This window comes from Leuciscus leuciscus (genome assembly GCF_965113295.1).
Source record: "Leuciscus leuciscus genome assembly, chromosome: 24".
Lineage (NCBI taxonomy): Eukaryota > Metazoa > Chordata > Actinopteri > Cypriniformes > Leuciscidae > Leuciscus > Leuciscus leuciscus.
Window position 1 is genome coordinate 25,952,926 of NC_138723.1, and position 22,971 is coordinate 25,975,896.

Genomic DNA, 22,971 nt, shown 5'->3' on the forward strand with positions numbered 1-22,971 from the left:
ATTAAAAGTGTATCCCTAGACATTACATATCTGAACACAAGAACCCACATGTCGGCCCTTAAACCCATCTGTAAGCATTTCAGAAGTCAATTAGCCAGCAAAATGTCAATTTGCCTTCATTTGACTCCCTAGCGAGCATGTTTAAATTTCAATCAATATCTTGTAAATATCAATATCACGTGATGGAAGCTCACTGTGAAAGCCGCATTCAATACATCCAATAGGTTGGCCTTTTGTGAGGACTCAAAAGAAAGAAACCAGCTCTTTTGGAATAATGAAAGAAATCTATAATCTTTTCTGGGCTTTATGAAATTCTAAGGATAACATCTTGCAGTGAATTAACCAATCAAGACATACTTGGAAACCCTTACAGATAAGGGCACTGGAAAATGTTTTTCCAGTAATGAGGATTAGTCTTTTGTGTAGGTGCTATTAGGAGATGACATACCGGCCTTACACAATTCAAGACTTCGAATTGCTTTCTCAAGCTTTCTCAAGGGACAAGAAGATTAGGATATAAGGCCATGTCAGGCTGTGATGGAGGTCTGAACTCTATCTAAAGAGCGCCTCCTGGTGGATGAATTGTATAAATAGCACAAACACCGTGTACAAGAGGAGACACTGTATATAAGGCCCTGTTTACACCTCGTATCAAGATGCGTTTTGGTCAATCGGATCACAAGTAGACGAGGAAGACAATCCCGTTTACACCTGGTGTTTTAATCCGTCTCTTTTGTCCACTTTCAACCACTTCTGTCCTGATTTGTTAGAGAGGAGGGTCTAAGGGCGGGTAAATGTACGAGTACGAGATTTTTCGATCTGATGGACAAAATAAGCGCACGCAAATTACACATGAACGCTCCCGAAGAACACAGAAAAACACACGGAGAGCATCAGCTTTCTTTTCTGCTCTGACAGCCGTAAGACCAGCCGAACGCTGTGAGTGTGTGTTAAATCAGGAATGGTGAGAGAACATCGTGCTTGGTACGTTTTTCATCTTCAAACCAAACTTGGGTCTCCAGCCGACTAAGTTTAAATCCCGTCTGGCTAGTGCGCTTCCCAGTAATGTTTACGCATTAGGTCAGTAGGCGGAGAGCAGGCGTCTTTTGAGGCCGTTTAAATACATTAAAATAAAATAAATCAAAGATCCTTTTAAGGGTGTTCACATTTGGCAGGTTTAGTTTGATTAAAACGAACTCTGGTGCGATTGCTTTGTTAGTGCCGCCATCCAAACCCTGGTGCGCACCAAACAAGCGGAGCGAGACCCCTGAAAAACTGCTTCCAAATAGAGATGCACCATCCAGAAATCTTTTCTTTTTCTTTTTTGTGGCGAGCAGGACGAGGCAGAGGGCCGTAGGAGAACGGCACGAGGCCGGTGGCGTGATTGATAATGAGCGACAGTGGAGAACGAGAGAGGACAGGACTTGACTTGTGTTGTGTTTGTTTTATTATTATATGTGACAGCATATCTCCAAAGAAGAGAGCAGATGCGCCAGCAGAACAAATACTGTACCAAGCTCAAAAAGTTTACAGTTCACGACATGCAAAATATAGGAAGTGTACAGCGGTAACCAAAGAAACCCCATGTTGCTGCTGTTCTATAAGCGCTACTTGCTGTCAGAGAGTGAATCTGCATTTTCAATTAGCCAGCAATTGTCAATTTGGCTTCATTTGACTCGCTAACAAGCATGTTTATCTCAATCAATATCTTGTAAATATCAATATCACGTGATGGAAGCTCACTGTGAAAGCCGCATTCAATACAGCCAATGGGTTGGGCTTTGTGAAGACTCAAAAGAAAAAAACAAGCTCTTTTAGAATAATGAAAAAATCAATTATCTGTTCTGAGCTTTACAAAATTCTAAGGATAACATCTTGCAATGATTGCAATGACACAACGAGCACATTTAGCCCAGAACACAGCATTGTTTTGGATGTCCAAAGTTCCTTTGCAAAATATAAGTCATTAAAGCGTTTTTCTTTTGTTTTTCTTTTTTGTATCTTTAGGTTCAGTGTACAAAAATTAGTTGGAACGCTAAGTGAACCAGGACTAAATGTACCATTTTTTGTTTTGGTCCGGACCGAAAGAACTAAACTACAGGTGTGAGCAGTGAACACACACTAAATGAAAGGAAATTTAATCAGACATTTGAAAAGAAGAGCTTATTAGTTGTTAACTATTCTTTGGAAAGACGCTTAACGTAAACATTGGAGTATTTTTAGCTTTTAGTCGCATCTCTGTTTGTCATATAGGTGGTACAGTTGTCTACTTGACTAATCGGTATTTAAGTTTACTCTTTGTCAAATGTATGTTTGTTTTCCCACACAGAGCACAAGGCGGCTGTGCACAGAGGCATTATGGGTCTGAAAGGCTTACCTCTGCAGAAGTCCATGAGGATGAACACCTCCCACACGTCTCCACCTCCTACAGCCGTGATGCTGGAGTCCAGGAACCCAACGATGTTCTTGTGACCGTTGAGATCCCGCTGGAATACAATCCACAAAGAACAGAAAGTGTATGAATGAATCAGACGAAATGAGCTCAAGCAGCCACACGTCACAAAAAACTCAGATTTTTTTTATTCTATATTAAATAGAATTAAATATTGTATGGTACCTGGCTGCCATTCAAATTAAAGTCTCTTATGCTCACCAAGGCTGCATTTATTTGATCATAAAAATAGTCATATTGTGAAATATTATTATAATTTTAAAAAGTAATAATGCAATTTATTCCTGTGATGTCAAAGCTGAATTTTTAGCATCATTACTCCAGTCTTCAGTGTCACATGATCCTTTTCACAAATCATTCTAATATACAGATTTGGTATCTGTATATTATCTAATATAATATTTTTGTGCAAAACATGATTATTTTATGAATTGTAAGTTCAAAAGAACAGCATTTATTTAAACTACTACAAATCTTTTGACACATTATAAATGTCTTTACTGTCACTTTTGATCAATTTAATCTATTCTTACTAAAAAAATAAAAATAAAATAAAAACTTACTGACCTCAAACTTTTGAACAGTAGTGCAAGTTATATTTTTATAGTATAACATGTCTCAAATATAAATGATCTTATCAGTGTTAAAGCACAGAAGACATTTCATCATGCTCACCATGATCTGGATCTCGCGCTTGCAGACCTGCAGGTCGTATTCGTTGTTGACGTACATCCTCTTTAGTGCGCAGCGCACCCCCTGATTAGTCCGCACTAAGAAGACGATTGCAAAGCCGCCTGCAAAGGCAAACACACAAAGTTGAAATGCTTTTGCTGAAAACAGATTCAGATTCAGATGTGCCATGTCAGCATTCAAAGCTATTTTCATGGCAAAAATTCAATTACAAAAATACAAATATCATATAAATACAATAAAAACCAAACAAACAAAATCAGCATCATATTATTATACAAGATTTTTTTAATTTTCCAAAACCTTTTCAGGCATAATCTTACTAAATAAGTCCTTTAGTGAGGTTACTTCATAAAAGAGCATTCTACTTGTATTACGTCCAGGACAATCTAATAAAATATGTTTAACAGATAGGGGAATCTTACAAAACATGCATCAAGTTGGGTCTTCACCTTTAAGCAAAAAATCATGGGTCAAACTTGTATGACCTATACGACATCTGGTGTAGACCACTTGATCAAGTCTAGTTTTGAGTGATAAAAAGTCTGTTTGTAATTTCATATAGCTTATTATTCTTGCACATATTCCACTCTTCTAGCCACTTATTTAATATGTATCGATTAATAATCGGTCTGATATCTGAGGGAGGAATTTGACATTCATGAGCTTCCTTAGCAGCTGCATCAGCTTGTTCATTTCCTGAAAGTCCAACATGGCCTGGAACCCAGCGAAAGATAATACTGAACAACTGATTTAGTAGATAATCCGTGCAGAAAACAAGCTGGAGAACTAAAGGATATATAAGGATAGGTGATATTTACACAACACTGCCTCCATGTGGAAATCAGCAGAATGTTAATTGTTTACCTTAGAATTTCATTTTCTGTTAGAATTATTATAATATATCAAAAAATAATAATAATTAAAGTTAATTTGTAATAAATCAAAACAGCAATAATAATAAATTATTGATATTAATATGATTATTTAAAGTCCCCCTGGCCTGCAGTCAATAATTGTATCCCTTAAAACTCATCTTTGATCACCAAAATGACATATTTAAAATGTCTTCATGCCTTAAAATAGCTTGAATGTAACTCTACACCCTTGCCTCATTTAGTATACGCAGTTCTATGAATATGCAGATTAGCCCCGCCTCCACTCACTCAACCAGCTCAGAGATCCACTCGTTGACGATCGCTCGTTGACGTGATTGGTTACAAGGTAGTTTGAGACGTCAGAAACACCAGCGATTTCAAACCGCGTTTTTGAGACTGTCTTTGGTTCACTGCAGTTATAGAAAATGGCAAATAGCACTGCAGAAAATGCTCAGCAATGGTGTTGACTTATGAATTTGCACTTAATTTGTCTTAAACCATATTAAAAACACCACATAGACATATAAACAACATTAAAAGCTTGATTTTCACCACAGGGGGACTATTTGTGATCAAACACTGGTCACCTAAGTTCACTTAAAAAATCCATTATTCACATTTCTGCATGCAAGCATTAAATTGTGTTTCGTTGAGCCATACATTTTTAGTGGAAGCTCTGGGAGCAAGCGTATGTGAACAGCATATTGACACTTCTAAGCATTTACACATGGTGTTATTGTCCATGCTGATGTGTCCTGACATCAGAGCCTGTATGTTTGCACTCAGATTTTGCTGTGTTAGCATAATGTGGAGCAGGGTGTTATTCCTCAAAGCAGGCACAGGGGAAACTGCTGGGGGAAAGTAGGACACAGATATTTCTAGCTCTATAGAAACAGTCAATTTACAGTCATACAATCAGTGAGATTATCTGTGTTTTGTTTTTATTGCAGAGCTGAAAGACGCTGAGAGGTGTTTGAACAGCACAGATGAGTCTGAGATGCACCAGGCCTGAAAGTCTATTCGCTTCGTTACCAGTTCCATCTGTGAACTGGAAATTCAATTAAACAGAGTAATCAACTGTTTCCTTTACAACACTGATAACACACGCAATGAACGCTCAACCAATTTAATGCTTTCTTCTGCTCACTACAAAAGAGGTTTTCGGCAGGATTTTCATATTGCTTTTTTTTTAAATGTAAGCTTTCACAGCACATGGACAACATTCACTTAGTATGGTGTCAATATGCATAACTAAATGTCCTCTCTTATAAGAACATGAGGTAGAGTAAATAATGACAGATTGTTATTGTTTAGGTGAACTGTACCTTCAAATTCCTCACTAAAAATTGGATCTTTGAATCAACATTAATATATCAGGTTAGAATTAATACATACAGGTTTGGGGTTAGAAAGATTTTTATTTAATTTTTTTAAAGGAGTGTCGTCTACTCACCAAGGCTGCATTTATTCGATCAAAAACACTGGAAAAACAGTAATATTGTGAAATATTACCATGTAAAATAACTACTTTTCTATTTGAATATATTTTACCATCTAATTATGCAAAGCTTTTTCAGCATCATTCCTCTAGTCTTCAGTGTCACATGACACATGATCCTTAAGAAATCATTTTAATATTCCGTGTTCAAGAAACATGTATGACTGTTATATGTTTACAACAGTTGTGCTGCTTAATATATTTTGTAGAAATGGTGATAGATTTTTTTTCCAGGATTAATTACTTTATAAATAAACAGTTCAAAAGAGCATTTATTTGAAATTATATTTTCATTATAAATTATAAAATGTCTATACTGTCACTTGAGCAATATAATGCATCTTTGCTGAATAAAATAATGTTAATTAATCGTTTATATAATAAAAAATATTACTGACCCTGTACTTTTGAACGGTACAGTATATCTTTTTTACACAATGTGGCAAAATAATGTTTTAAAGTACAAATACTCAATATAGTCTCACAATTAATAGAAAAACTGCATTATAATAATGATAAAAGAATCAATGAAATGCTTAGATGGAATATAACATGCCACACCGCCGGACATGTCAACACCCAAGTACAGATGAGCAGGGATTTCCAGACAAAGGATTTAGGCCACTAAATAAAGCAGCCAGAGGAGCCGAGAAGAGCAGAGGTCTGACCAGTTCACCGGCAGGACATTTGTTTGGTGGATTCAATTATCTGTAACTAGCTGGCTTATAATACTGAACATCAAGAAAGGATCGAAAAGAAAACATTAAGCAGTGACAGAGCAATATTTAAACGAGAATAACTATTCAATATTTGGTGATTTTGAAATGATCAATGATTGGCAGAAGTGCTACCTGCCCCAAAATTAACTGACAGCTTTGGCAATCAAATTACAACATTTGAAGAGTGAATTTTGAGAAAATATAGCATAAAATAATTATGTGCATTAATTTGTGTGGTTTTATATACCGGAATATACATACATACATGCATACATATATATATATATATGTGTGTGTGTGTGTGTGTGTGTGTGTGTGTGTGTGTGTGTGTGTGTGTGTGTGTGTGTGTGTGTGTGTGTGTGTGTGTGTGTTACATACAGTATTTCATATCTATCTATCTATAAATTCATTACTTTTCTATTAATTTACCAAACTGCTAACACTTTTACAATTCCCATGATATTTCCAGCTTTTCCATGGCCATAGGATGACCTTGTAGGGTAAGTTACCCAAAAAAAGTAATTAATTACTAGCTACTAATAATTACATCTTCAACAGTGTGATTAGATTACTGTACTAATTACTCTCTCTAAAAAGTATTACTTTACTTATTACTTTCTAAATCCCATATCAACCTCAACCAGTTGAACAATCCAAGGACAGACATGAAACTGCTCTTTTAATTCCTTCAAATAAATACAAAATTGTAAAAATACTGACCAAAGTATTTAAAGGTTAAAAGATTAAATTAAAAACATACATTATATAATTATCCGTAAAATTTTTATGTTAAATCCACTATTGGTTTATATAGAATTGTTAATAGTCTATACAGCATTTAATGCAAATACATCAGGAGTAACTTATTAAATAACAGAAAAATTAAAGAGTAATCCATTACTTTTCATGGGAAAAGTAGTTCAATTACAGCAATACTTAGTAATGCATTACACTTGTCCACAATCATCTATAAATGACAGTCACACTGTTTTTGTGGATAACTTCATTGTCATTGTCAAATGTTTGGAGCTCAATCTAATTAATTTCACCCAGTCTTTAAAAAAAATTATCGTTGAAAGAATTTTGATTCTCATGATGTTGATTATGGTGTGGTTAGCCTAAGATCTGTCCTGTTAAGTGAAAGGTTGTAGGTTGAAAGGAAATATCAAACATCAGCCTGACGTACCTTCTGCCAAAGTTTCTTCTACAGTGACCTGGTGTCTTCCGACAGTGAAAGCCCGACCGATGAAATTCCCACCAGCACCACTGCTGGATCCAGAACCTCCAGCTCCACCTCCAGAACCGGGTCCAGAGCCCACCAGCTCCCTCCGGGAGTCAAAGAACTTCTTCATGATGTGTCAAAGATCCCTTAAACACTTATGCAAGTCTCTACGAAGCTGAAGTGGGAGGGTTGGTTGTTCTGGTGCCAGAGGTCTAGATCAGCTGAGACTGTCAAACATGGACTTGCTGCCCAACTCTGGTGCTGACCACAGCTTAAATGAACCGTATAGCCACAAAAACGTACAAGTAAATGATTGTAAACAGTATATGTACTAAATTAAAGCACCACAGTTGAGTATATCCAAATAAACAGCATCAATCAGCGGTGGCCTGATATGATTAATGTGTTTGTCTAGTGTCTATACATGTGACACGAGCCCATATCACGATATAAATATTTAAATCCAGCTGAAATCGATGTAAACATTCAGGCCCAGTTGAAAACTGAACCTTCAGATGTGAAGTCAACAGAAATGATTGTTTGGATGGATGAAAGTCAAACTCTCCATCATCAGCCAGCTGTGCAGTTCATTAAAACCTCTGAAAAAGCACCCACTTTTCACAGAAAAACAGATGACATGCGGAGATTAATCAGAATGATGGATCATTTCATAAGTTAAACGCCCATAATCATATTAACTCGTCTCCTGACTGATGAAAATATAATAATTTAAATTCAACATATAATCAGCTAGGCGCTAACGCTAGCATTCCTGCAAAACCCACTCAGACGCGTTTCGCATGTCATCTGCGCGCTCCCGTCGGTGGCCTGCAGGTGAACGGTGAACGGATGCGATTTGATTTAAATCAGACAGAATCGAATTCATGCAGAAATGAGCGTGTTGTTCATGGCGATTCTCGTCTGCGGCTTCGGATGCTGCAGATGCGCCAGCTAACCGGAAACCACACCGGAAGAGTGAAGCCAGGCAGCGCTAAAATAACTATAATAAAAGTCCGAAACACAGTCATCATAGACACACATAAAATACACATAAATTACACTATAATTACATAATATATATATATTTATCACAATAATGTTGAATTCAAATATGGCATATTGTAAATTTACTTATTACATACAAAAAATATTTATCCAGAAATGTAAATGGCCATCACAAAGACCTACTTTTACTCATTTGAAAATAGGTCTCTACCTTCATACTTTAACAGCAACAAGAAATAACAAATGCGAAAAGACTGTCATTCTTTTCATCTATTAAATATATTCATCTATGTCCGCCTTAAATCTATTGATTGATTGATCGATCGATAGATTAATTCACAGTGCTCAACATGTAGCCCATATTTATAACATTATTTTTGTTCTCTTCTGTTAACATTCTTATGATTATCACAGTGTTTGATTCGCACCTGAGACCCACGAATAGGCATTTTGCTTATGTAGAGGACATTATATTTTAGTGAATTTATCTGACAACGTACATGTCATAGTTTTAAGTCTGGATGTTCTGTAAAGAGCACATTCAGGGCTTTGTAGAGTTACTAAATGTTTGGAGGATTCACCAGGACAACTCCCTCTCCTTGGTCTTTAAAAATAACTGAATGATCAAATTTAGCACTCTTATGGAAATATGATAATATTTTTTAATTATCATTTAAATCTGATTCATTTTCAAATTGTTTGTCAGAAATCAACATCTCAGGAAAATGTTATAGGGTTTCAAACCAGAGCATGACTTTGTTTCGAAACAGCATCGATTTCATACATGACCTCTGTAGAGGACACCAGGACTTGCATCACGGCATATCATGTATTTTGGAGAGACAAGTGAAAAAGTATAAGGATAAGTAGCCTATAAAAAGTTGTACAAATTTTATTACAGAGACAAATAACAAAAGACTTTCAATTTTGTCAAGAGGGGGTCCTATAACTTAAAAATTCTATGCAAACGATTGAAGAGACACTTTTCAACAGTTAGGGGTTTATGTACAAACAGGTACACAATTACTAAAGTACTTATTTGCTGTATAGCTAGCTGCTTTCTTGGGTCTCCACGATGGATCGTGCAATGCGATTAATGGGATATTTCACCCAAAAATGTTAATTCTGGCATAATTTACTCACCCCGGAGTTGTTCCATATCTGTATGAGTTTCTTTCCTCTGTTGAACATTAAAGATGATATTTTAAAGCATGTTGGAAACCAGACAGTTGACGGTACCCATTGACTTCCATAGTAGGCTATTTTTTTTTTTTCTACTATGGAAATTGGTGCCGTTAACTGGTTACCAAAAAAAATTATAAATACTATCTTTTGTGTTCAACAGAAGAAAGAAACTCATACCGGTTTGGAACAACATGAGGGTGAGTAATGACAAAATGTTCATTTTAGGGTTTCCCGCTTTAATTTTACTTTGGAAAAAAAACTTAAAAACATAAACGACTTTAAACGTTGCCACGAAGTTTAGAACAAGCAGCAATTAAAGACAGTGAATTGGCTATATTGGTTAGCTGACAGAGCTGACGTTTGACAGCTTCAGTAAGCATATCCTATAAGTCAACAATTGAGTCCTAGTTTCAGCTCGGGTTATGAACCGTTCAATCATTCATCTCAACGTAAAATAAAGAGGAGGGGCCGTAAATGAGGAACTGTAACTCGACTCAAGCAGTCCACAAGCCAACACCCACTAAAGTTGGCAACAAAACTCAGAAACATTCTCGCAGATCTTCACACATCCATTAAGAGTGACGGGTCTCGCGCATCTCATTGAATCCAGCGCTTCAGGTAAGACACACTCAATAGAATTTACAGAATTTAATAGAAAACTTTGAGCGCTTTCATTTTTACCGCGACTCTTTCCGCTCTATAATGAACGTTTATAGACGTTCATTTGGTCATTTAATAGGCGAACAGAAATCATGTTATGGAAATAAAAAAGTAGTCGTGAATTTGAAGTTTGCAAAATGAAGTGTTATCCTAACGTTTTTGCGAGAGCACTAAACGCCCATATTCTTGTCACGTGACTGTACAGCTCATGATCCTCCGATATGTGGCTTTCATTAAAATACAATGAGTCATACATATTGCTTTGCATTGCAAATAAATTACACCACATGTTTTACAAATAGGCCTACATGACAATGACCTATCTCACAGGAAAGAAAGAAAAATCTGAGAATTCAATATGAACTCAAACATTTCTTATCTAATAGTCTAATTCTTCTTGTGTCAAAAGTTTCTGTTTTAACTTATTCAGAGGAATCTTATTTATTTGATAATTAGTTGAGGAATCATAACTTGCAGCTGAGCTATCTTCTGAGCTCTGGGCACTAATTTGCAGAATAGACTACACTGGTTGAAAGATGCTGAGATGTCTCAAATACTGAAATATGTTGTGAATGTCAATGAATTAATCTCTGATATAGTGCAACTCAAAATCAAAAGAGGTTTCTGAATAGTGTCAAAGTTGCTCTGCATGTGTCAACGGGCCCTTTGGATGTAGAGCATGTTGAATAAATTATTAAAAGATCATTAAATGATGCATTATATCGTCATAGAGCCAATGAATACAATGAGGCGAAAATTGAAAGACTGTCAGCTGTTTCTGTGTTTTAAACGGGGTATTTTGGGGGTTGCAACAAAACCTTACAACAAAAGGTTGTAAGTTGATTGTTTGAATGGGGAAACTGATACAGAGCAGAAGGCTGTTAATTACCGGTTGAGCCTCTTCTGTTTAATGAGCTGAATAGTAAAGTGGGAACCATTTAGCTTGAGGCATCCAAAGTTATTATTTATTTAACAGTGTCATTGACCTTGTTATTAGGAGCTCAGTCCCACTTATTAAATTTCAAAACCCAAACAAACTGGGCTGGGTTTCCCATAAGCTTTGCAAGTCTAAGTAGATCGCAGAAACCACTGGCACAAATGATCGATTTAGGATTACTATATGCTTTGTCACTTTTCCGGTATGTCAAAAATCTATATATTTTTTTTGCTTTGTGAATGTTTGTGGATTTTAAAATGTAATTTTGAAATGGTAAAAAAATATTTGTGTTTTATACGTATGGTTGCCCAATGACTTTAATGCTTATTTTTGTATTTCTTGCCTTTAGTGTTCTCATCTCTTCATCTCCAGACTTAAACCTTTCCTCCATCACAATGGCAGCGGTAAGAAAAGTATTTTGAATGTAAAGAGAGATTTAAAATGTCTTAAATTAAATTGCACATCTACCATTACATTTCCCATATGGGCAGTTATAAAAAATACACTGTTACGTCATCTTGTTATTTCCCATTTGCATGAGTACGTCTGAAACACTGACGCGTTTATTCACGCTTCTAGCTAATTCAAAGGCAATTTATTTGATCACATATTTGTAGTCAAATAAAAGTTGCTTTCTCTCATTAATTCTCATTTTGCTTTACCAGTCAAAATTCTGGATCTTGTAAACCTTTTGATATAAAGGCTTTTGCTTAAATGCGTCAAATTAGTTTTGTAGACAAATAGACATTGTGTAAATTTTCTCAAATAATGGAAAATAGTTATGTGGAAAAACATCACAGTACACTACTGTTCAAAAGTTTGGGGTCAGTAAGATTTTTTAAAAGAAATTAATAATTTAATTGAGTAAGGATGCATTCAATTGATCAACAGTGAAAGGAAAGACATTTATAATGTTACAAAATGTTTCTATTTCAAACAAATGCTGTTCTTTTGAATTTTCTATTCATCTAAGGATCCTGAAAAAAATGTCTCATGATTTCCAGCAAATCAGCCTATTAGAATGATTTTTGAAGGATCATGTGACTAATGATGCTGAAAATTCAGCTTTGCATCACAGGAATAAATTACATTTTTGAAATATACTAAAATAGAAAACAGTTATTTTGAAATTGTAATAATATTACTGTTTTTACTGGTTTTTTGATCAAATAAATACAGCCTTGGTGAGCAGAAGGGACTTAAAAGCATTAAAAAAATCTTAGCGGTCCAAGACTTTGAGTGATACTCAAACATTTTCACATTTATGGTTTTCCTTTGACACAATCTGATCTTAAAAATAAGTGAGTTGTCGAGCAGCCCTGTGACAGCAACTGTAAATATCTAGGTGTCAGTTTACACTTCTCTGTGTAAAGGTGCTGTTCTCTCTTCTTTTTCTGTAGTTGGGCAACCGTGGAACCGTGACTGAGGCATCAGGCTTCAAGCCAGAGGAAGATGCCCAGAAAATCTATGGTGCTATGAAAGGAGCTGGTAAGTGATCAGACAAATCAGAACCGGACTTCGAGATGAGCATATTTACATGATCACATTTTCTTCCCATTTGAATAAAATGAGAATCACCCCCTGGTTGCATTTTAAATGGTGTCTAAGCATTCATTCCTCATTGAGTGTCTTAACAGGCAGATCAGAGAACTAAATCTCTCTTTATTTCCAGTTAAAATTGCAAGCTGTTATCAGCACTGACACCTCAGCTGGGCGTTGACCAAAAAAAGAAAAACCTCTTGGCATTTGTCCTGTAACCGAAAAGGTGTTTCCTCATCGGTTTAGACTAGAGCTTGGCATTATGTTGAGAATGCAGCTTTCTAGTTTAATGGACATCAGCTGATTTTAGTGTGAGGAACATTACAAAACACAACTCACACTCACACTGGAGCTGTTAGTCAGAGGCTCGCTTGTTGGCCTAAAGTGAGTTATGAGGAACATGCGATTTGATACTATAAATAACAGTTAACATATAATTCTAAAAGTGTCAAAAATGTCAAATGCAGTGCAAAAAAGAAAGAAAGAAAGAAGTATCTCTTGCAGTTTTACAATCAAGCATGTGATTTCCAGCCTGAGGCCTTAAGGGTAACATGTAATCCGATACTCTAAATACCAATAAGCTTGTAATTCAAAAAGTGTCACAAATGTATGTAGAAATGGAAATTGTGCAAATCACTTCCATGGAACATGAAAGTGAAAGTAGAAGTTCTGCAGAATAAACAATTTAATGTATTACAAAACAAAAAATAATAAGGACACCCTATTGGTTTTATGTATCAGGAGATAATAAAAATAAAAAAATCACCTGGTCCTTGGCAGGTCTTAAAATTAAGTAAATACAACCTCAGATGAACAACAACACTGTATTACACCGTGTCATTATTTATTTAACAAAAACTAGGCCAAAATGGAGAAGCCATAGGTGACAAACTAATACACCCTTACTGCTCCATAGGAATTAAGGCACAGCTGATCAAATGCATTTTATTAACTGATCATCAGCAAGTGTGATTACCTCTAAAAGCAGGAGTTTGGGCAGTTTGCTGGTCTGGAGCCTTTAGGTGTGTGTTAACACAATGCCAAGGAGGAAAGACATCAGCAATGATCTCAGATAAGCAATTGTTTCTGCCATCAATCTGGGAAGGGTTATACAGCCATTTCCAAACAATTTGAAGTCCATTATTCTACAGTAAGGAAGATGGAAAACAATCAAGACAGTCGCCAATCTTCCCACGTGTGGACGTCCCAGCAAATTCACCCCAAGGTCAGACTGTACAATGCTCAGAGAAATCACAAAACACCCAAGAATTACACCTCAGACTCTACAGGCCTCACTTAACATGTTAAATGTTAAAGTTCATGAAAATAAATTAGAAAAAGACAGGACAATTATGGCTTGTTTGGAAGGGTTGCCAGGAGAAAGCTTCTTCTCTCTAAAAAGAACACAGAAGCACAGCTTAGGTTTGAACATCTGAACAAACCACAAGACTTCTGGAACAATGTCCGTTGGACAGACGAGACAAAAGTGAAGATGTTTGGCCGTAATGCACAGTGCCACGTTTGGCGAAAACCAAACACAGTCTCAGCACAAACACCACATACAACGGTCAAGCACGGTGGTGGAGGGCTGATGATTTGGGCTTGCAGCCACAGGACCTGCGCACCTTGCAGTCATTGAACTCCTATGTATACTAAAGTATTCTAGAGTCAAATGTGAGGCCATCTGTCCAACAGCTAAAGCTGGGTCGAAGTTGGGTCGTGCAACAGGACAATGATCCCAAGCACACCAGCAAATCTACACCAGAATAAAATAAAATAAAAAAAGAATCAAGGTGTTGCACTGGCTCAGTCAAAGTCCAGACCTAAACCAGATTGAAATGGTGTGGCGGGAACTTAAGAGAGCTGTGCATAAACAAATGCCCACAAACCACAAAGAAATTAAGCAAAGTTTTAAAAAAGAGTGGTCAAATTTCTCCTAAACAATGTGAGAGACTGATAAAGTCATACAAAAAATTATTACTTCAAGTTATTGCTGCTAAAGGTGGCTCTACAAGCAATTGAATCATAAGGTGTACTTAGCTTGTTACACATGGTTTCTCCATTTTGGCTTTATGACACGGTGTAATATGTCATGTGTTGTTGTTCATCTGAGGTTGTATTTACCTAATTTTAAGACCTGCTAACGACCAGATGATTTTTTTTTATGTCCTGATACATAAAACCACAGAATTCAAAAGGATATCCTTTCTTTTTCACATTAATTTATATATATATATATATGAGATTTACAAATGTTACAAAAGGTTTCTATTACAAATAAATGCTTTTGAACTTTCTGTTCTTATTCAGCACAACTGTTTGATAAGATAATGGCAACATTGATAATAATAAGAAATGATTTTTGAGCAGCAAATCATCATATTAGAATGATTTCTGAAGGATCATGTGACACTAAAGTAATGACTGGAGTAATGATGCTGAAAATTCAGCTTTGACATCACAGGAATAAATTACATATATATATTCAGAATTTTTTACAAAGTTATTTTATATACTAATATTTCACAATATTACAGTATTATTTACTGTTTGATCAAATAAATACAGCTTTGAAGAGCATAAGACACTTTCAAAAAATTCAACATTATTTATTATATATGTAATAATTATTATCTAATGTTTTATAAATATATTTAATGGCATATTAAAAACCACAATATCCATTATCAATGTGTTTTGGTGAAGATGACAAAAGGTGAAAAGGATGCAGTTATCAGCTTATGCTGATAATCTCAAAATGGTTAAATAATTGCATTGAAATTTCATTTTTGCATTAACTGTTTCTTGAAATGATGTACTTTCAGGAACCAACGAGGCAACTATCATCGAGATCATCGCTCATCGCACTATTGCTCAAAGGCAAAAAATCAAGGAAGCTTTCAAACAGACCGTGGGAAAGGTAACATACTCCATACTTTAACTTTTGCCTCATTAACAGCCATCATTCTCTCATTTGCAATGGGCTTTATGCCAAATGTCACATGAACAAACAGGAAAACAGGTCTCTTCACATCCGCTTGTCAGAGAAAGTGTTAACAGTATGAACTGATGGCAATATCTATGGTATTTTAAGGAAACCATGCAGCTAACCTAGCTAGTTCAAAATTCAATTTTACTATCTGAATGTTAGTGAGAAGAAGAAGAAAGAAAAAAAAAACGTTTAGGTATCAATCAGCATATGCGATGGACGGTCACGTTGGTTATGCTCATCTTTGCCCGCTCCTTTGAAGGAATCTTGAATAAAAACAGCTCTATATGTAACAAAGCACATACTAAAGACCTAAACCGGAAGCAATGCAACCTGTTTGTTGTGGATAAGAATATAATTAGTAGTAGTGGTCAAGCATTAACAGATCTCACTGTGGACCAATAAAACATTTCTTGGTCAAAATTAGGGAAACTTGTTGTTGCTATCTTATCTTTGCGGAAGGTCCTAATGGCAGGGACGATGTGAGCTGCCATCAGGCTGTATTTACATCAAACACACGGTTCACGAGGTGATTAGATAACAGTGTTGACATTTCTTGATGATTCTGTAGCCAGAATGAAGATAGACAAAGCAGAGTATGTGTCACTGATAACAGATGCTGTCGACCGACTTCAATCATTAACTCTTCATGTCAATATACACACTGAGGGAACAGAGAGTCCATGCAATTTACAAACGGTGTCTTTCACGAGACATCCCTGCTTTATGACTGTTATCGTAACGGAGTATGCAGCACTGGCTTTTATTGAGCTGCCTGGTGGTTGTCCTCTATTAATCTGTAAACCCTCTCTGTAACTCAGTCAGTGAAAGTCACAGTCAGGTCTTGACTCACACAAGAAAGTATGAGTCATTGTGGGGGAAGTTCTGGACAGTGTTCAGGACGGTCTCGTGGACTCGACATGCCTTCCCCACCCAGCTCCCTGTTGGAGACTTACAGCAGATTTTACACAAAACACCATTTCCCAACACCAAATCCATTTGTTTCTTTTTCCTTCTGGGATGTTAGATTTGTAACCAAGTGGAAATGATTCGTAAAGCATGAATGAATGTGTCTGAGAATAAATATTCAAATTTTAAGCTTTTCTGCACTGGAATTTTTCAAAGCTTGTGGTAAATAACAGTATATTTTAAACCCTCATTCAGGAACTGCTTGACTGCCTGAAGTCAGAGCTCACTGGAAACTTTGAGTCGGTTGTGGTCGGCTTGATGATGCCTGGCCCGGTGTACGACGCATATGAGCTGAGAAACGCCATCAAGGTTAGTGAGGATACAGGGGGGAAATGTGCTGTGCTTTATTTCCAAAATAGTTGGAAAATAGCATGGTTATATGGGTTTTGGACATGTACCATGGCATCGTTTAAAAATGCATTAGTGTACTGGACATGTAAAGTGACTGATTGTTCTAAGTTACTATGAATACTACAAAATACTATTTAAGTCAGTCTATTTCTTCAGTCTATAGTCTAAGTCACTTTTAATTCAATGTGTTATATGCAGTTTCATATTCAATTTTCACTCAGAAATTTCTCAAATAATTACAGCTTAACAATTTTATTCAATGTAGTTTAAACCCATAAATGGAAAAACTTCTATTACAAAATTATATTGTTTTAAGCTATTTATCAAGTCACAAAAATCAGAATCCATCGCAGTCTTGTTGACCATATATAATCTATAATGTATGTATATATTTTGTATATATATTATGCATGTATATTTATTATATATAATTAATTATATTATAATGCAATATAATCATACATTTCTATGCTATTATACATTTGATATTGTATTTTTTATATTACATACATATTTTATTTATATAAATTTTTATATTTTTATATTTTCATTTCATACTATGTTTTTTTATATTGTTTTAAGATATTGATGAAGTCACAAAAATCTGAATTGATTGCAATCATGGAGACCTTCATATATATATATATATATATATATATATATATATATATATATATATATATATACACACACTACAATACAAGACAATACAATAAAATATTTATATATAAAATAAAATAAATATTAATTAATATAATAAATAATAATAAAACGATGTATAATATATAAACACATAAAATAATTTATATTGCTTTTTAGTTCTTTTCTATATATATATATATATATATATAGCTATTGAAAGTCACACAAATCTAAATTGATAGTAATCTGTCCACAAGAAATGGCAACATAACAGGAAAACTGACCTGTGGCAGTTATTAATGGTAATAGGCATAATATCTTCCAAACCTTTACCTTCATCTTCATCAGCAATATTCCCTATGAACTTATCCTGTGTATTGATGCTTTAGATGAATTCTTCATTTTCTTTTCTTTTGTTCCCTGTGTCCAGGGTGCTGGGACAGAGGAGGCCTGTCTCATTGACATCCTGGCCTCAAGAACCAATTCTGAGGTTAAGGAAATCATCGCTACTTACAAGAGAGGTACATGCTAACATTTATGGATGGAAACTGAGAGTCTTTTCCATTATGAAAGTTATACTGTGAAAATATATATTTCTTCCCATATTACACTATTTTCATTCACTTTTCTTACGTCGTTATCACAGTGCATGACAAGAGTCTCGAGGACGACATCTGCGGAGACACGTCTGGAATGTTCCAGAGGGTCTTGGTGTCTTTGCTCTCGGTAAATGAACAAATCGCCGTATTATCTTATTTGTGAAGAAGATTCTTTGATGCCTTCACTCATCAGCTCTTTTGTTTGCCATGCAAACCTTCGCCGTCCACAGTGTCCGGCCGGGGCAGGTGTGACCCCTGATGGTTTGCCATGCTGGATTGATAGATATTGTCTTTTCTGCTTTGCTTACAGGCTGGGCGTGACGAGAGCACCAAGGTAGATGAGGCTCAGGCTGTCCAGGATGCAAAGGTGAAGACTTTGACGTGGTTGGCTGTAGCTTTTTGCCTAATAAGCACGTTCGATTTTTGTGGTGTAATGGGTTTTGCGTATATAGAGTGAATTGAGGTTAATTGGGACACTTTTTGCCATTGAGATGATGGGAAAAAGTGTCCCAATCAACCTGAATTCCTGATTTCGGTTCCTTAATTGTTTCATTAACAAATTTTTTGTCTCTTTAAGCAGAAAAAAAAAAACTATTTGGGGGAAAATAAACTATTTATTAGCAACTATTTATTAAATTGAAGTAATATACAAACAATAAAAATTCATATTTCATTCTTTATATATATACTGTGTGTACAACTGATGTGTTCAACATTGTGATATGAACAACCAGCCAGTAACTGCAGTTAGCCTTACACAAACCTCACGAGCCTTACAACTTTGTACGATGATTGGCTTTTACAAATAACAGATTCATTAAGCCATGCGTTTGGGAATCGTTTGGAGTGTGTTTTGTTCACTTAAATATCCGGGTCCTAAGAGTTGTTTGTTCGGGATTCGGACTACGTTGGTGGTCGCGCTGTATGTTTTTGATTCACCAAAAGATCCGATTCATTAAATGAATTTGTTCGGACGGCACTGGTCGCGCTGATTCAGCATCTGTGAAAAGTGTTCTTTTGCTGCCTTCCATTCCTTAAAATGAACACCGCTTGCTTTGATATTTTATCTAACACAGTGACAGTTATATTTTTTATGTGTGGCTGAGGTGTGCAAATACTTAGAATGAATGAGGCTGCTCTATTCTCCATATTTACTATTATTCATGGCTGTGTTTCTGTATACATTCAGTGCTTTTTATTGTGTGTGTGGTTCAGCCTTAGACACACAACAGTCATGCTGATGTTTATTAATCATTAACAGTTAAAAAGGAAATAACTCAGGTTAAGTTCTCTGTTGTTTATCCCATAGGACATCTACGAGGCGGGCGAAGCTCGATGGGGAACAGACGAGGTCAAGTTCCTCACTGTGCTGTGTGTGAGAAACAGAAATCACTTACTCCGAGGTATCTGTGCCACCAGATAATAACAGCAATCTTCCTTCCCAGTTATGTGATCGTTCTTATGTAACCTTAGAAGGCAGCATGGGGAAATAACCCTGGAACTCATTACTTCCACCTTGTGGTGACATAGTTGACATAGGCCTGCTTCTCATTCTGTCTATTTAAATGTAGTGCAGTACAGTGTTATTTTACTAGTGTATATATATATATATATAACCATTTTATTTCAGTTTTAGCGAAATGAAATAAATTAAACCTATTTTGAAATAAAATGGTTAACCACACACACATACACACACACACACACACACACACACACACACACACACACACACACACACACACACACATATATATAGTACAGGCTAAAAGTTTGGACACATTACTATTTTTAATGTTTTTGAAAGAAGTTTCTTCTACTCATCAAGCCTGCATTTATTTTATCAAAAATACAGAAAAAAATGTAATATTGTGATATATTATTACAATTTAAAATAATTGGTTTTCAATTTATTATACTTTAAATTATCATTTATTTCTGTGATGCAAAGCTGAATTTTCAGGATCATTACTCCAGTCTTCAGTGTCACATGTGACATCCTGTCTATCACATGATCCTTTAGAAATCATTCTAATATTCTGATTTATTATGAGTGTTGGACACAGTTCTGCTGCCTAATATATTTGATGAATAAAAGGTTAAAGAGAACTGCATTTATTCAAAATAAAAAAATATTTTCTAATAATATAAATCTTCTTTACTATCACTTTTTATCAATTTAACGCATCCTTGCTGAATAAAAGTATTGATTTATTTCAAAAAAAGAAAGAAAAAAATGTACTGACCCCAAATTACTGACCAGTAGTGTATATTGTTGTTACAAAAGATTTCTATTTTTAAAACATTTGTTTCTTTTTTTTTATAAAAAAAAAAAACATTTAAAAAACTTTTTATTCATCAAAGTATCCTAAAAAAGTATCACAGGTTATGAAAAAATATTAAGCAGCAGAACTGTTTCCAACTTTGATAATGAATCATCATATTAGAATGATTTCTAAAGGATCATGTGATAGACTGGAGTAATGATCCTGAAAATTCAGCTTTGCATCACAGAAATAAATGATAATTTAAAGTATAATAAGTTGAAATCACAATATTACATTTTTTTTCTGTATTTTTGATCAAATAAATGCAGGCTTGGTGAGCAGAAGAAACTTCTTTCAAAAACATTAAAAATAGTAATGTTTCCAAACTTTTGTCCTGTACTGTATGTATATATATATATATAAATATATGCAGTATACAATCTGTTTCCATTTATTTATTTGCCAAGTATCATATTTTGCAATAATGACAAGCAAACTGTACATTATTTGTTATATTAACTATTATTTTATTTAAAAATGCAAAAATGACTGTTTATTTCTATGATGACTAGACGCAGGTCATTGAATTGAACATGCAAAATTGTCCGGCCAGTACTATTGTTTGAAACCTTTATCACTGCATATTGTTTCACACATACTTTCTTTACGTACACTGCAGTATTACATCCAACATTTTCTGTTCTTTTCCCAGTGTTTCAGGAGTATCAGAAGGTTTCCGGACGGGACATTGAAGACAGCATTAAGAGAGAGATGTCCGGCTCCCTAGAGGATGCATTTCTGGCAATAGGTCAGTTGTGAGTATTGCAATATTTCAGTCATTTGTATGGTTTCAATTGCCTACTTGGATATAAAAAGCGTCCGTTCACCTTTGCAGTGAAATGCCTGAAAAACAAGCCGGCATTTTTCGCTGAAAGGCTCTACAAGTCAATGAAGGTAAATGACAACACCAATCGATCTAATATTTGCACACGATAGGGATATGGCCGGTGCTAAAGTAATCATTTCTCTTGTTTCTCTTAGGGTTTAGGCACCACAGATAGCGTGCTGATCAGGATCATGGTGGCTCGCGCCGAGATCGATATGCTCGACATTAAAGCAGAGTTCCTGAAGATGTATGGAAAGACCCTTCACTCCTTTATAAAGGTGGGACACAGCTGTTTCACTGAGGACATTTGACTAATTTGACTTAAAAGCCATTAAAGGGGCGGTTCACCCCCAAAAAATTATTTTTATAGTTTTTCTCTAAACTTTTCTACAGACCCAAGCACTCCGCTGGTTTAACCCATGGTGAAACCCTGTTCTGTTTGTTTTCTAGGGGGACACATCGGGCGATTACCGGAAGATCCTGTTGGAGTTGTGCGGAGGGGAAAAGTAACACATCTGGCACGTTCATTAGTGTGAAATGCTCTCCCTCACACCTGGCCTCCGCACTTCTTCAAACACATTCCTTGTTTGTAATACCAATTAAAAGCAAACAGTGACGTTTCAAATGAGATTTGTGATTTTTTTTTTAGTTGTTGTTTATTGCCTTGGAATTTATGGGAGCCCTTTATTGGTTGGCACATCTTAGAGTTTGTCAAAAAATAAATAAAAGGAGAAAAGAACAGCCCATATCGACTGTATTGATCTTTTGTTGTCTCTCTGGAAATTGTTTTAATCTCAGCACACTCATTGAGGTCCATTTGTTTAATTACTCAGAGTATAATTTGTTTAATGTACAACATCTATGTGTACTCGGCCCAATTATACTAATTGCTCATGGTTGCTTGCATCGGCATATGAGATCTCATATGAGACTCTATTTCTGTGTTTTTCTAGATTCTAGAAGTCTCACAGACTACATGCCTCAATTTAATCAAGTGCAGCATATCAATCACATGAGGCTTGGTAGAATTATGGGGAAATTACTGACAAAAAGCAGTGTATTTCCACTTTTACCACTAAGTGGCACTGTGCACAAAATATTACATAATCTGTTTATTATTTTTGGACATTTAAATACAGTTTTATAAAAACATTTGTTATTTTTCTAGCAATAAACACTAAATGCTAAGACATAAAAAAATAAAACTGAATGACTTGAAAATAAGTATTGTTTTTATTTATTTAAATCCTTTTTCTTGGTAGTTTGGACATTTAAAAAAAACTAAAAACAAATGGTTGAAATATAATAAACTTTAACTGAAATCAAATAAAATATTAAAAAGAACTAAACTTAATTTATTTCAGCAACAACATTTCTCATTTTCATTGTGTAGCTTATTGCACTAAAATAACTTTTTTTTAAATTACAAGAACACAACAAAATTACTACACCTGTAACAAAAAAAAAAATCCTAAATATGAAT

At 35.2% G+C, this 22,971-nt stretch overlaps 2 protein-coding genes across 6 annotated transcripts in view; one reads left to right on the forward strand and one right to left on the reverse strand.

Annotated features, from left to right (window-relative positions):
• aak1b (AP2 associated kinase 1b) overlaps nucleotides 1-8,435 on the reverse strand; it is a 34,444-nt gene extending 26,009 nt beyond the window's left edge. For all 5 annotated transcript variants that reach the window (XM_082157836.1, XM_082157834.1, XM_082157835.1 and 2 more), the window contains exons 1-3: nucleotides 7,424-8,435; nucleotides 3,128-3,246; nucleotides 2,378-2,486 (exon numbers count right to left, since the gene is read on the reverse strand). In XM_082157836.1, coding sequence (XP_082013962.1) covers nucleotides 2,378-2,486; nucleotides 3,128-3,246; nucleotides 7,424-7,589 — 394 coding nt within the window. In that variant the 5' untranslated portion in view covers nucleotides 7,590-8,435. The remainder of the gene's footprint in view (nucleotides 1-2,377; nucleotides 2,487-3,127; nucleotides 3,247-7,423) is intronic.
• A 1,676-nt stretch (nucleotides 8,436-10,111) lies between these two features.
• Nucleotides 10,112-22,232, forward strand: anxa4 (annexin A4). Its single transcript, XM_082157895.1, has 13 exons — nucleotides 10,112-10,267; nucleotides 11,596-11,650; nucleotides 12,647-12,734; nucleotides 15,611-15,705; nucleotides 16,939-17,052; nucleotides 18,167-18,257; nucleotides 18,383-18,462; nucleotides 18,646-18,702; nucleotides 19,645-19,738; nucleotides 21,315-21,410; nucleotides 21,498-21,556; nucleotides 21,644-21,766; nucleotides 21,939-22,232. Exons 2-13 carry the CDS (start codon nucleotides 11,642-11,644, stop codon nucleotides 21,996-21,998), a joined length of 966 nt encoding a protein of 321 aa, XP_082014021.1. The 5' UTR covers nucleotides 10,112-10,267; nucleotides 11,596-11,641; the 3' UTR covers nucleotides 21,999-22,232.
• Nucleotides 22,233-22,971: the final 739 nt, after the last annotated feature.